The sequence below is a fragment of the Notamacropus eugenii genome, chromosome 3, assembly GCF_028372415.1.
Source record: "Notamacropus eugenii isolate mMacEug1 chromosome 3, mMacEug1.pri_v2, whole genome shotgun sequence".
In the NCBI taxonomy this organism is placed as follows: domain Eukaryota; kingdom Metazoa; phylum Chordata; class Mammalia; order Diprotodontia; family Macropodidae; genus Notamacropus; species Notamacropus eugenii.
In genome coordinates, this window is record NC_092874.1 from 249,333,599 (window position 1) to 249,348,971 (window position 15,373).

At 35.4% G+C, this 15,373-nt stretch overlaps 1 protein-coding gene across 2 annotated transcripts in view; it reads left to right on the forward strand.

Moving 5' to 3' along the window:
- Window positions 1–15,373, forward strand: part of LGR5 (leucine rich repeat containing G protein-coupled receptor 5) — a 196,891-nt gene that overhangs the window by 113,775 nt on the left and 67,743 nt on the right. For both annotated transcript variants that reach the window (XM_072655379.1, XM_072655380.1), the window contains exon 4: window positions 6,867–6,938. In XM_072655379.1, the coding sequence (XP_072511480.1) occupies window positions 6,867–6,938 (72 nt within the window). The remainder of the gene's footprint in view (window positions 1–6,866; window positions 6,939–15,373) is intronic.

Consider the following 15,373-nt stretch of genomic DNA (forward strand, 5'->3'; position numbering starts at 1 on the left):
AAGAGTTGGGGCTATGCTCTAATGTGCCAAATTATATTCAATCTCTTGGTAATCTCCGGCAAAGATAAAAAGGAAAAGGAAAAGAGTACCTCCCCTCAAGGAGCTTATATTCTACTAGGTTTCATTTTGAGTTGTGTACATATATGTTCTGTATCACTGAATTCATAAAAAGCATATATTAAGTGCTTACTATGTGCCAGGCAGTGTGCTAAGCACTGGAGATACAGTTCTTAAAAATAATAGCACAGTTCTAGCCCTCAAAGAGCTTATAGTCTAATAGGGGAACACAAATCTTTTGGGGAAGTGGAGGTCAAGGAATCAACATTCACTTTCCAAAAGTAGCTGTTGTTCAGTCATGCCCAACACTTTGTGACCCCATTTGGGGTTTTCTTGGCAAAGATACTAGAGTGTATTTCCTTCTCCAGTTGATTTTATAGATGAGAAACTGAGGCAAGCAGTGTTAAGTGACTTGTCCAGCTAGTAAATATCTGAGGCCAGATTTGAACTCATGAAGATGAGTCTTCCTGATTCTAAACCCAGTGCCCTCTCTACTGTGCTGCCTAGCTACACCTCAGAAGTAATGGTACTATTGTTTTAATTACTGTGAGAGGAAAGAATAGATAATTGGACAGTGAGGGTGGGGGGAGTGCCTGAGCAAGGGCAAGCAGATGGCAAGATGGTGGCTAGATGGAATGTAGAGAGAAGCATGGTATGGTATCTGATCTGCAGCCATCCAGGAGATAAAGTGGGCTAAGCAGGCTAGTTTGTACTCAGTCATCAATCAAATGGACTGAGCCCTAGGGTAGGAGCTCCAAAAATGAGTGGGTTAACATTCTCAGGACTAGAGACATGAGTCAGTGGAATGTATGTTATATACTAAGCAACATTTTGAAAGGAGACTTCAACCTGACTGTCTAGTGCACCAAGAAGGCACTTTCATACTGTTCCCCCGCCATCATCACCATTCTGTACTCTTCATTTGATCTGCTTCCATTTGAAAGTACGCACATACAATCCATTGGCTTTTTTTTTGACAATTGCCTAGAAATGATCTCCTTGAAAGCAAGGACCCTAACTAATTTATCTTCATATCTTCTTCCCCCAGTATCAAACATGCGGCATGCCAGCAGAAACAATAAACTGCTTCAATACCTATTCCCTATGTATTCCAAAGTAAGAAACCTTTCTTATTGACAAGTTAGTTTGTGTCTATACAAAGCAGCTCAGTATTCAACACTTTTAATCATAGTAAGCATTTATACAGAGCTTTAAGACTTTCAAAATGCCTTACAAATATTATCTCATTTGATCCTCACAGCAAACCCTGGGAGGTAGATGCTATTTTAATTGCCATTTAACAGTTGAGGAAACTGAGGCAAGCAGAAGTTAAGTGACTTGCCTAAGGTCATAGGGCTAGTAAGTGTCTGAGGTTGAATCTGAACTCAGGTCTTCGTGATTCCAGGCCCAGAGCTCTATCCATCACACCACCTCACTACATTCTTTTCTGATGAATTTGATAGCCCAGATTGATAACTCTAAGCTCATTGCGTTCCTTTCCCTTTTCTTCAAGAGGAAAATGTCACCAGTTACTTCCACAACCCTTTACTCTGCCAAAATACTTATAGACTCCTTTCTACAGGATGATGAAGTTTATGGACCCCTCTAGGGAAAATACCTTTAATAAATAAAATAAAATACATAGAATTAAAAGAAAATCAAAATTTAGTGGGGAAAAAGATGTAATTTTTTTCCATCCATGGACCCCTTCAAATATGTTCCATGATTCTTTGACCTCTAGTAAAGAATCTTTGATACAGACAGGCTTTCTAAAGATGGATTTTCCAGGTCCCAGTTTGGAAATGTTTCTGTTTTATCTATAAGATTGTTAAAGTACCACCAGATATGAGAATGATCAGGATGTTTACGTGTATCTTCAGATCTGTGATTTCATCAGTATGGACAACTCCCAGTGTGCAAATGTCCTCCACCAATACAGAACAACAACTCTTCTGTAGTAAAAAAAAGTTGGCTAGGCGTTTGAAAGTTTAATTGGTTTGTCAATGATTGCACAGGCAACCTATTAGATATAGGACTTGAACCCAGGTTTTCCTTCCAGCCACCAACGGTGCCAAAGTCAAATATACATAAGGAACCCTGCAAGCTGGCCATATTGACTTAGTTTTAAATTGTAACATTATCTATGTTTTACTGTATTTTTAAAATTTTTGATATATTCCCCAATTACATTTTAATTTGGTTCAGACAGCACTTGAGAGTATTGTTGGCCCTAACATTGTTTGTACAAATTTACAAGGTATCCCAAAAGTCACAGTGCAATAAGGCTTTGGGGATACCTACTATAACAGACGGGAACAATAAGATTACTTCAAATGAATACTCAATGCTTAATAGTAATCTTTTATTTCTATTTTAATTACAATATCAATTAATACATAACAATGCATAATGTAGAGTTAATAGTATAATATATAATTTATGTGAATTAATTATGCTTATAAATTATAATTGATATATATTTAATAGGCTTCATGTCCTTATTTCTTTTCTCCTCCCTCCCTTTATTAATCTCTTATATGAACACAGTATCTGCTGTTATCATTATTATAAATAATAACTGGTATTTTGCTCATTATCATTATAAATGTTAATTAGCATTTGTATAGTTCTTTAAAGTTTATAGAACTTTTCTTACAACTTCTGTGGGGTAGATCATTTAAGTATCAGTTGCATTTTGAAGATGAGAGACTGAAAGGTTGAGTGACGTGCCAGAATCATCAAAGGGAATGTGAGAAAAGAAAAGAAAGAGGTATTGAGAAGTTAGGAAGAGAAAATGCAAGGAAAAAATTGGGGCCAATATTTGAAACACTTAATAAAAGCAATACCCCCATGTTGGCCAAATAAGCTTTTCATCCAAAATCCTGTAAGAGTTCACTGCGGAGAGTGAGGAATATCTCGTACAGACTGTCCTTTCAAGATCAAGGACTTGGCTCTAGGCTGCTCAGAGCCCAGTCCAATGGCATTTGTCCATCACCTCCTGAACCACGCTATTCCCATGGGGCTGCGAATTCTTATTGTGAAAAAAACCAGTCTATTCAGGCAAGGAATGATTTGCCAGCCTGCCCTCCCTGGACCAAAACAAAGCCTCCATGGTGGTGAGCAGTAGGGCTGTGTTGGGGATAGAATTATATAAGTAGCTCTGTAGATTCAGACTTGGGCAGGCCCTGGGAATTCCTGGGCATTGACACACAGGGGCAGATTTTGCTTCTTCTTGTCTGCTGGAATTTGCTAAGAATGGGGGGTGGGGGAGCAGAGGGGTTTCTCCCAGAATCTCAGAGTCATTATGTGACCTTTCAATAAATTACTTCATCTCTGTCTCTGCTCCATCTTTATCAAATCATGTGTATATACATATATGCATACATACATACACACACATATATATATACCTATATCTATAATATGCACACACCAATAAAAGGGGTTATAAATAATTGTCCAGTTACTGCAGCAGAGGGATGCTATATGAATTAACTAATGTTTATAAAGTGCTTTGAAAGTCCTAAAATGAGAAGAATTATGGAAATATGAAGTGATCTTTTACCTTCAGAGAAAGTGTTTCATTTTATTTTCTTATGCCAATATGGGTGAGAAAAATAAATTTACAGGGATCTAGACCCATATTCAGTTAATAGCCTAATCTATTTATATTCAAAGCAGTCATTTCAGAATCCCTTTTTTAAAAGAAACCACTAGCTGTTGTGAAAGCTTTTTTCATTGTACTCCAAAGTGCTATAAAAATCTTTTTGTTTTCTCCGGTCAAAATACCTTAAGCAGAAACAGAATTTTCCAATTAATGCATGCCAATGATTGTTGAAGATTTATAAGAAGTTAGAGTTAACTCACTTTTTTTTGCCTTTTGGAAAGATAAATGCAAAAAAAAAACCCCCCACACATTTTTTTAAAAATCTTAAATTAAGATTAAGATTTAAATAATAGGATTGATACCATAGATCAGCGGGCTTCACAGAAAAAAATGACTTGGAAATGGAATCTCAGCACATGGAGTTATCATGGGGTCTGGGGTGATAAATCAATCACCTGACAAGTATTTATTAAACACCTATTCTATTTCAGGCTGTAGGGATACAAATCCTGTCCTCAAAGGATCTTACATTTTACCATGTACCTAGTTAAGTACATACAAAACAAATGTATAAATACGGAATGAGCTGAACTTTGAAGGAAATTAGGAATTCTAATAGTGGAGGTGAGAAAGGAGTGCATTCCAGGTATGTGAATATTCTGTGCAAAATCAGAGAGAAGAAAGTGCTATTCGTGAAGAACAGAAGAAAACCACCAAACCTGGAATATGTGTTTATTTTTATTATCAAAGTCCTAAATATAATTCATTCTTAGAGACCAGGTCTATATAGTGGCAGAAAAGGGAGGGGGAATGAAGTTATAGAGAAGGTTACCTCTATATCTATCCCCATTTCTTTCAACTGACTGATATTCAACTCAATTACATATAATTATTAAATTTCAGAGTTGAAAGAGACCTCTATGAGTATCTAGTCCAACCCATGCCCAAAAAAGAATTTCTAGTATAACATCCCCAAAAGATGATCATCTAGCCTTTATTTAAACATCTCCATTGAAGACCCGCCCCCCCCAAATCCAGAGAAGTGTATCTCAAACCTTTTTGTGTCTCAGGATCCCTTTGCACTCTTAAAAATGATGGTCCCAAAAAACTTTTGTCCATATAGGTTATATCTATTGATATTTGCCACATTATAAATTAAAATATTATTTTATAATAAATAATTTATAATATAAAATATTATATTTGCTATTATTATAAAATTATTATATTATTATAAAAATGTTGATATTGTGGGGTCTTAGGTGTGCTCAAGGATTCCTGGTTCATACTGTGAGAATCACTACTCCAGAGAAATCTTATTCCTCATTAAGAAAGCTCTAATTGTTAAGAAGGATCTTTTTTTCCCATACTTTTATATTCCCCAATTTTATATTTTTATATTCCTCATAAGTTGAAGCAAACTTAAAATTGCTGTTTTTAAATTTGTACCTATTGCCTTGCCCTCTGAGGACAAACAGAAAGAGTCTAATATCTCATCCCCAGGATAGTCTTTCAAGTACTGGAGAACAACCATCTTGCCCTCCCAGATGTCTTCTCCTGTCTAAAAATCCCTCTTCCCTTCAGCTCATTCTCATATGATTTGGACTTGAATTCTTTCACCATTTTGGTTGCCTATCTCTGGTCCCTTTCCAGCTAATCCATATCCTTCTTAATCTGTGATGCCTGAAACAAAAAGAATATCCCAGATGTGGTCTGTCCAGCAAAATATATAACAAGATTATCACCTCCTCATTTCTGGAAACCATGCCTCTCTGAATGCCACCCAAGGACACAGCTGACATATAATGAACTTACAATCCACTCAGACCCTCCAAAACTTTTTCAGACAAACATCTTGGGAACCATCGCTTTCCCCATCTTGTACCTGTGAAGTAAATTTGGGGAACCAAGTATATGGTTTTCTACTTATCTCTTTTCATTTCATCTTTTGGAAGATTATGTGAAGAATGAACAATCATTTGAAATACTGCAATTCATAACCCAAGCCCTACACTCTCCACAACTTGGTAATCATTTTAGGAAGAAGGTCAGATCATAACAATCTTAATGAGAGATCAGCAAGTGCAAGGTGATATAAGGGGAATTCAAGCAGTACTTTGTGATGACCAGTTAAGTGTAGCACCTTGACAGATCTTAGTTTCTTCACTGAGGAAGAACTTAATGCATACGTTCAGGTTCTGGCTCACATTTCTAGTGTCAATTCTAAATATTGCTTTGTTTGAACCTAACTGCTCCAGGCTTCACTGGTTCAATGAACACCCTCACCACTGGATAATAATGCATTTGACTTCTTAAGGAGATTTTAAATTCCATTCTTCCTCAATTTATGAGCTTCTGGTACTGACCAGCATCTTTAAATAGTTTACTCTCTAATTCATCCTCCACACAGCTGCCAAATTAATGTTCCTTGGTCACAGCCCTACGTCATTCCCATACACAAATACCGAGAGCATTGAACAGGCTCGAAGAGAAGGTATGAAAACTCCTCAGCCTGCCATTCAAAGACCTTCACAATCTGGCTGTTACCCATCTTTCTATTCCTCCCCTTCACTCTCTTTATGGGAAGGAAGGAAGGAAGGAAGGAAGGAAGGAAGGAAGGAAGGAAGGAAGGAAGGAAGGAAGGAAGGAAGGAAGGAAGGAAGGAAAGAACTCCAGCTCCTGCACTTTCTGCTATGCCTCCTACTACCCTGGAAGTGTCCCTGCCTGGTAGTTCCTCAGACTCTAAAAAAGTCTGTCTTTATGCCTTTCCATAGGCTAAATTCCATTCCCAGAATAACTTGTTTTTTTCACTTCCTTGTGACAGACTCCTTACCTCTTTCCATGGTCTCCCCGAGAAAGCCTTTCTTAAACCCTCATTTATTATTCAAAGAGTTCCCCTCTGAATTATTGGATATTTACTTATCTATGTTATACAGTAGAACTGTGTCTGGAAGTGAATATTTGATAAAAGCTCTATGAATTCAATTGTATTGACATTTTTTATCATGACATAAGATTTTAGTTTATTAAGCTTATTAACAAACAGGATCCCATTTAAACAAATATATGACATCTTCTTGTGGCCAACATTATTCTCTCTGTTCGACTGTAGATAAATTTCAGTGAGTTCTTTCATTAACATCAATCACTTTCTTTGCTATTTACATTAATAGCGTACTTCTGTGATTTTTTTTCATACCAGTATGCTGCAGAATAATCAGCTAAGACAGGTCCCCGCAGAGGCTCTCCAGAATTTGAGAAGTCTTCAATCCCTGTAAGTATAATTGAAATAACACAACCATGTAGGATCAATTTGGGCTCAGGAGATCATTTAAATGTTGAATTTGCCTATTCAGAGTTGATTCACCACTAGGATTGTGGGATTTAGAGCCACAAGAACCCTTAAAGATTATTTAGTCTAATCTCCTCATTAGACATGAGAAAGCCAAAGCCCAGATGGGTGAAGAAGGAACTTACCCAGGTAGGTGAGTAAACTAGGATTCTAAATCCATTTTTATTTCATTATTTGGACTCATTTGTACTAACCTGTAAAATGAAGGGGTTGAATTAGTTCTCTCCTACAGTCTATGACTAAGTTCACCAGCTTTGAGTCATACTTAAATGATTTATCATTACTAATATTAATCAAAAGTACCATGACATAGTGGATAGAGAACAGATCTTGGAGTCAGATAGACATGGGTTCAAGTCTCACCTCTGACTAGCTGCATGACCTTGGGCAAGTCACTTAACCCCCAGAAAAGACAACCCCAGGAAAACTGTAAGACTCTTGAGTTGCAGAGCAGATTTGGGTCTGCATTGGCCAAACAAGTATTCTTGCCAGGAATTGCCTCTGCCATTGAAATCATAGGTTTGAATGAATATATATATATGTATATATGCAGGTTATTCAACTATGATTTTAATATAAATATATTATACCTAAATATTCATGTATACATATTATTTAAATATAGTAAGCCTGTTTTATATGTTCTATAAATGTATAAATAATTGTGTTTTTTAAGTGTAGATATATCATGTATTTACATGAGAAAGAGGAGATACTCAAGCATCCTTTGCAGTTCTAAAGTGTTCCTCCCTCAGGAAGAAAGCCTTTTTTGATATGTTTTCAGTGCTCTCTTCCTCCTCCAATAACTTATTTACTTGTCTTCTGAAAGGCATGTCTCTCCCCTCATCTGATCAATGATGAAGTCAGGGATCATTTTTTGGTTTGGTCTTTGTATTCTCAGTGCTTAATACAGTTCTTTGCACATAATAAACATTTAATAAATGCTTGTTGAATTTCATGTAATATTTACTATGCACACTCACTTAAACAAGTGAAGGGAAAACGAAAGTTGAGAGACTGGGACTCAGAAACTACATGCCAAAATCATAAAGACAAGAAAGACACCATAACATAATAGAAATCACATTACATTTGGTTGGACTCAAAAAACTTAGGTTCAAATTCCTGTTCTGATATTTATTAACTGTAACAACACAGGCAAGTCATTTAACCTCACTGTACCTCGGTTTCCTTATCTGTAAAATGGGAGAACTGAATCTTGCATTGCCCACCTCATTGGGTTCTTGTGAATCAATACTTTGTAAATTTTACTTGGCTAATCGCTAATAGTGCTTTATTAAAATAAACACCTAACAGGTCTAACACCCATTTCCAAAGCCTATCCTATAGAGGATAGAATTATGTTACTGTAAGGGCAAAATTAGCATTCAGGAGTGGAGGCTGGCCATTTGTGAGAAACTGAAAAGATTGAGTTAGTAATGGAGATGGTTTGAGAGAAACTACGGACAAAACAGTAAGGAAGAAATGGGGAAATATTTTGGAGAGATTGGTGTTAATTGCTGTTTTATAACAAATCATTATAAAGAAAGTTTTATGAGAAATTTGTCTGAGAGACAAGCGTTATGACTTGAAAGAAGTTATAGAAAATATAAAGAAGAGGGAGAAAACTTATTTTCCTCTTGGAACTTTTATCTTTCAAAGAAGATGAAGAAAGTTCTTGAGGAAAACTTTACTTGGTACCTTGAGGGAACTGAATGGCAGAATTTTGTTTTCAGAAATCACCTGTAGTTACAGTGAGGTAGAAGTGACTTTGGCTATGGTCATTCTCACCAGATTGTAAATAATTATTTATGTCTTTATGTCATTACTGATTACATTGTTAATAAATATTATATCCAGGAACTTCAATATTGATTTAGTCTTGAGGTCGGGAGTATTGATATTGAGAGAGGTATGAGCAACTGATTATAAGGAAAGACATTTTTGGAATTTATTAATTAAACATTTAGTAAACTGGGGTGGGAGCACTAAGCTAATTAATTAATGATAGATGTGTTACAATTTAGTAATTAATGAGGAAATATCTAAACATGCCCCTAGATTTATCCTAGAATTCATAATGAGACCAAATAGAGGAAGCAGTGAAGTAGTAGGCCTAGTGAGTGACCTACAAGTGATTATGGTCTATCTTAGACCCCTCTAACATTAATTAATATCCTGAGTTACTATCCTGAGCTAATATCAGAATATTAGCACCTACCTCCAGGAATTCAGCCAAATAAATTAAATACCAAGGGAATAATTCTCTTTCTATCATCTCTAATTCCCCACCACACCACCAAGCCTTAATCTTTCAGAGTCTCTGATTATGGAAATAAACCATTGACACTTCCAGGATTCATAGAAAGCGGATATCTTAATTAGCAGCAAATTCTTTCCCTTTCTGCTTAAAGAATTCAATGTCTGCATCTGAATCTCAGTCTGTAATGGTCTCAATACTACAAGAAATGAAAAGTAAACGTTCCCCATCCCTACTAAGAAGTTGGTGGTCTCTGTCATACATAATTTGCTCATAATTTTCATGAGATTGATGTCAAATTCTTTCGATAGATGTTGATACACAGTTATTCCTTTCACATCAGAACCCTCACAGTCTAGAAAATCCATGTAGAAATTTTTGATCCTCCTTTCATACTAGAGAAGTCTGAATTTTTTCTTTTTCTTTTATAGGGTGTTTACAGCATTAAAAGAGAAAATATATTGATATGACAATACGAAACATATATTTTATGCGTTTCTGAGTTTCTAAACTTTTTCTTTGTCATCTACTGACCTTCATATGTCATCTGTGGCTTCCACAAAACTCCCCAAAAATTCCCATTTGATTTCTTATGCAGGCCAGCAATATATCAAAAGCACAATATGGAAAGCCATAATGTGGAAAAAGTAACTTAAAATAGTGAGAGTGGATAGACCAGTAGCCTAGAGTCAGAAAGACCTAAGTTCAAATCAATCTTAGACAGTTAATAGCTATGTCACTAAAACCTACTTACCTCAGTTTCCTCAGCTGTAAAAAGGGAACAATAACAACAACTTGTGAGGCTTAAATGAGATGATATTTATAAAGTATTTAGCACAGTACCTAGCATAGAGTAGGCACTAAATGCATGTTGCTAAAATACGGATGAACCCTAACTGATCATTCAATGAGTTGATGCTATGATGACTTGGAATATTTCTAAGTGTAGACAAAAAGTTTGAGATGATGCCAGCAATACTTTGTCAAAATTGTGTCCAAAAATATCAAATTTTTAATATGTATGATTTTATTCAAAATTTAAAACTGTGTAACTTTACTTCTCTTATGAGAATTAATTTAAATTTGTTTATAATCTATTTCATGCTTTCATGTATAAATATATACTTAGACCAGTCTATATCTTGATGCCTCTTAGCACAACCTTTGCTCCACTACATCATGCTGCCTCATGTGGATATAAGACAAATAGTCTGAGAAATATGTATATATGTATACATACAATATTACAGAATCACAGATTTTAGAGTTAGAAGGGACTTCTATCTATTTCCAACTAATAAGCAAAAAAGAATCCCTTTTAGAGCAGGTGGAAATTCTCTTCATTCAGAACCAATTCCACCTTTTGTTACTTCTAACTCAAAAAAAAGTTCCCCTGACCTCAAGCCTAAATTTGCCTCCTCTCTGTTCTAATTTCAGTTGCATAGGAAGCACACTTTGTTGAGAAAATTTTTGGTTTCTAATCTTAAATAGGGGAGAAGAAAGAGATACATTTACCAAAGACCTAATAAAGGCAATAATAAAATTGCAAACAATCATTTGAAAATCAGTGTTCAGAATCAGTTGGTTAATAATTACTAGTGCAGTTTACTCAGTTCTGGTTACTGAAATGACATGAGAGAAGGAGCATAAGTCTTTCAAGATTATTCTTTTGATCTTTTCCCCCCTAAAAACAATAAGGGAAATTCTGCATTGGAGATTATATCCAGCTCTTTTTTATTTTTTTTTTAACTTCAAACATACAAAGTCTTTTTGCAGTTCTCGTCATTCTATAGGTATTCTGGACCAAAGATAAGCAAGCCAACAAGGGCTCTTTGTTGCTTAGGGAGGATTCTGTTGAATGTCCAAGGCTGTTCCTCAATAACATGACAGTATCTTTGGTTCTTTGTTGCCAACGCCTTCGCCTGAATTAGAAAAGAAGAGGCCGAAAGAGCAAAAAACTATGCAGTTGTGTTGTCTTTGTAAAGGCCTGGTATCTAGTGACCAAATTAAAATCAAGATAATGGCAGTGGCCAACGGACGCTTTAAACAGCTGGGAAGCAGACAGAAGATGGAAGGATAAGCACTGGTAACCAAAAGCCACTATCAGCTGAAAAGAAAATCACTAGCAAAAGTGAACTCTTTGAGGCAAAGGAAACCATGATCCTTTTGTTCTCCTCAAAACTAGGGCTGAACTTCTCTGATAAAAGTGGATGGGTTTGGTTTCTGACTTCATACACTTCAGCAGTTTTCTGTTCACAAGGTGTCACTGGCTCAGGAAGTTCTAATGTACCATACAAGTACTCCTCCTTTCCACAGAGGACAGCTATGTTTACAAGGTTTCCAAAAATCAAGAGTTAATTTGATACTTATCCCATCCTAAATAGAGGCATCGAGGTAGATGCATTAACATTGGTAGGAATTGGATTTTATCGATTTCATTAGACGTGTACTCATCAGGATACTACTTTCCCAGGTTTGGATTCCTTGGGATTAATGAAAGTTGTCTCTGAGCCCTGCTGTGTATTCCTTTATTAATCAAGGCTTATTAAAATGCTGTTATCTCCTGATCAAATTTGACTGCAATTTTGATTGTCAAAATTTTTATTACTATTTAACAAACTTAAAATTTTCCTTATGAAAAATTTGTATATAAAACTGTGAATCTCTATCACATACAGCTTAGTTTTTTTAAGTGTATCAAATTTAATGTCAAAGCACTAACACTGCCCTTGAGTGGGACCCTTGAACTTCCTTTTGCTCTCTTTTCAGTATTTTATAAATGTCTAATTGATAGTTCTCTTTTTTTTTTTTTTACATCACTCATTATTATCTCTCTACCCTTGACAAATCCTCCTATCCACTCCCACAATTAAGAAAAAAGAGAAAAACTTTTCCTGGAAATAAGTATATTCAAGAACGACAAATTCCCACACTGGTTTTGTCTAAAACTGCATATCCTCATTCTGCCCCACTAGTCTATCGCCCCTGCCAAGAACTGAGAAGCATGATTCATGATCAGTCTTCTGGAGTCAAAACAGTTTTTAATGCAAAAAATTTCTATGTCTTTCAAAGTTGTTTGATTGACACGGAACTAAATTTATAAAGTAATTTCTGTAGTATTATCGTTTATATTACATTGGTGTGGCTCAGCCTTGAGCAGTTATTACTTCTCCAGTTATTTGAATCATCCTTTACTTCTGTAAAAAATGTTTGGTAATTGTGTTCATAAAATTCTTACACGTATCTTAGTGAGTGGACTCCCAGATACTTTAAGCATTCTGCAATTACTCTGAATAGAATTTCTTTTTCTGTCTCTTCCTACTGAGTTTTGTTGGTACTATACAGAAAGAATGAAGGTTTTATAAGTTTCTTTTATGTCCTGCTACTATGCTGCAATTATTTATTATTTCAATCCATTTTGAGTTGTAGCTCTAGGGTTCTCTAAACGATCGTGTCATCTGCAAAAAAAAAAAAAAAGATAATTTTGCATCTCCTTTGCCTGTGTTTGTACCCTTACTTTCTTTTTTAAAATCATATTGCTATAGTTAGCATTTCTAGAAGCAAATAAAATAATAGTAGTGATAACCAACGTTCTTGCTTTATCTTTGATCTTATTGGAAAGTCCACTGAAATTTCACCATTATTGACAATGCTAGGTCTTGGTTTTGGATATATACTGCCTAACAAGGTAAGGAAAGGTCCATTTATTCTAATCTTTTTAAGAATTTCTAACAAAAATGAGGGCTACATTTTGTCAAAAGCTTTTTGTCTGCATCATAAATATTATCATGCAATTTTTATATTTAATTAATTGTATTTATCTAAATAAATATTTTTTCTTATGTACCTCAAATAAGAGAAATAGTAAGGTCCTCATTTCTTCCTCAATGTTTTCTTTTACCCTCCATTTTTTCCTCAATTAAAACCAATAAGATGGAACAAAACTACCCCCTAGCTCCTATGATTCCCTTTCTTTACTCCCTCTGTGACCTATGAAGTTAGTGGGATCCTGAAAGAAAAGTCATCCTTTCTCCACCTCTTAGAATATAAGCACTTCATCATCATTTAGCCACTTCCAATTATTAAAATTTAATTTCCCTCTCTAGGTTTCTCTGATGTTTGCCTTTCAAATATGCTAAACAGCTATCAACTTTTCATAATACTTGAAGGTATTCTTTTCTATTAAAGGTTCAGTTTTTCCCCCTTTCTGTAAGATTATGCTTAATATTGTAAGGTAAGTTATTCTTGTTTGTAAGTAAGTCTTCCTTTTACTTTTCCTATGTTGCATACTAGGCTCTTCTCTTCTTTATAGTCATTGGTAATGAATATTTTGTAATACCAACTCTGGTTCCTTCACACTTTGTTTCTTTATTTCTGGCTATTTGTGTTTCTTTTCTTTGATGTGGAAGCTCAGTACTTTATGGCATTCTTGAACATTTTCTGTTTGGGCTTGTTTGCTTATTTCTAGAAGATAAACACTGGATTCTTTCTATTTTGACTTTCCCTCTGGTTCTAATATATATCAGCAGTTTTCTTAGATGATTTTTTAAAGTATGGTATCTGGGAGAGGGGTGGTATTTGTTTGTTCATGGTTTTCAAAGAATCTGATGATTTTTAATTAACTCTTCTTGACCTGCTTCTCATATTAGTTGTTTTTGATTGTAGACATCTTACATGTTCTTTTGATTTTTTTGAAAACTGTTCAAATAATTCTTGTGCTCTCATGGAATCATTGAGTTCTTTTGGCTTCGTTGTATCAGGAAGACCACCACTTGGGTATGGTTTTTCACCTTCTTTTCTAAGCTATTTATTCTTCTCTTAACTTTTTCCTCAAGAGCTCTAATTTCCGTTTTTATCTTTGGCTTCATTTCCTTTAGCTTCTTTTAGAATCCCTGTGTCCAAACCATTCTTTTCCCTGAGGCTCTACTTGTACTTGCTGTGAACATTCTCTCTTCTTCTTGGCTTACCTCCTGGTTTATTTTAACCCATAAAAGTATGCCTTCACTGCATTCAGAGTTTTTATTATATCTTCAGCTTCAGTCCCTAGATTGAGACTTGGTACTGGGGTCAAGTTCCATTGCCTTCTGTGCTCTTGGATGAGGTTGGAAAGCCCTATTTAGTCTTGTCCCCTCTGTGGAGTGGACTTCACTGCTATTTGTAGTTCTGGAGGGGGCTACTAAGTCCCTCACCTTTGAACAAAGTCCCACAAGCCTTAGTTTTTGGTAGTATGGTAGTTATGATTGCTAATGTATCTAACTACATGAAAGATAACAAAAGAAAGATACATTGTGCATGTGAGTAAATTAGATATTCATTTGACTGTGTATGTAGGAAGCAGGCAATCTAAAGCATCTTTTGACCCATTAGACCAGCAACTATATTTTGCCCTTCTTTGTGTCTCCAGTGCTTAGCACAGTAACTGGCAAGTAGTAGATATTTAATCAAAGTTTATTCACCAATTGAATGAACCCACCCAAAGCATTCCAAAAATCAAGAAGTTTGAATGGCCACAACTGTCTACTTTACTATGTCAAAACATACAGAGCCTCTTCAGTGAAAGCTTTCAGAGAGAGGGTCGTAGTACTTGCCCGATAATCAACGGTCAAGTTGTATTTCAAAAAACACTCTTTTCAGTTCATTTGTGTACAAAAGAAATCCACTTTTTGTTCTTAATGAAAGCATATAGGGTTTTTTTTATTCTTTTCTACCAACTATATGATTATAATACCAAAGAGAAAGAAGGAAGGAGCAAGTGTCAGAACCAGGCAGTACAGTGCCTTCACAACATAGATCATGTGTATTTTGCCTTTTGGCAGCAAACCTGACTGCCCTGGTCCCAGAAAAGATTTTTTTTTTGGTAATGTAATCAAATATAATTTAATTTCCTTTTCTTCTGGAAGGGAGTAGAAAATGTAATCAGAATTCACAGTGAGTTACATTTCACTGAGGAAACTTTTGGTCTTAGAGTTATTTGAGGACTGGGGTCAGATTACACTGATTTAGTGGTAAGTCAAATCTTAACCCCTCCCAAACCCTGGCACCTTGTGAGTTAATAACTTAAAAATAACAGTAATTATAACTGACATTTACTTAGTTC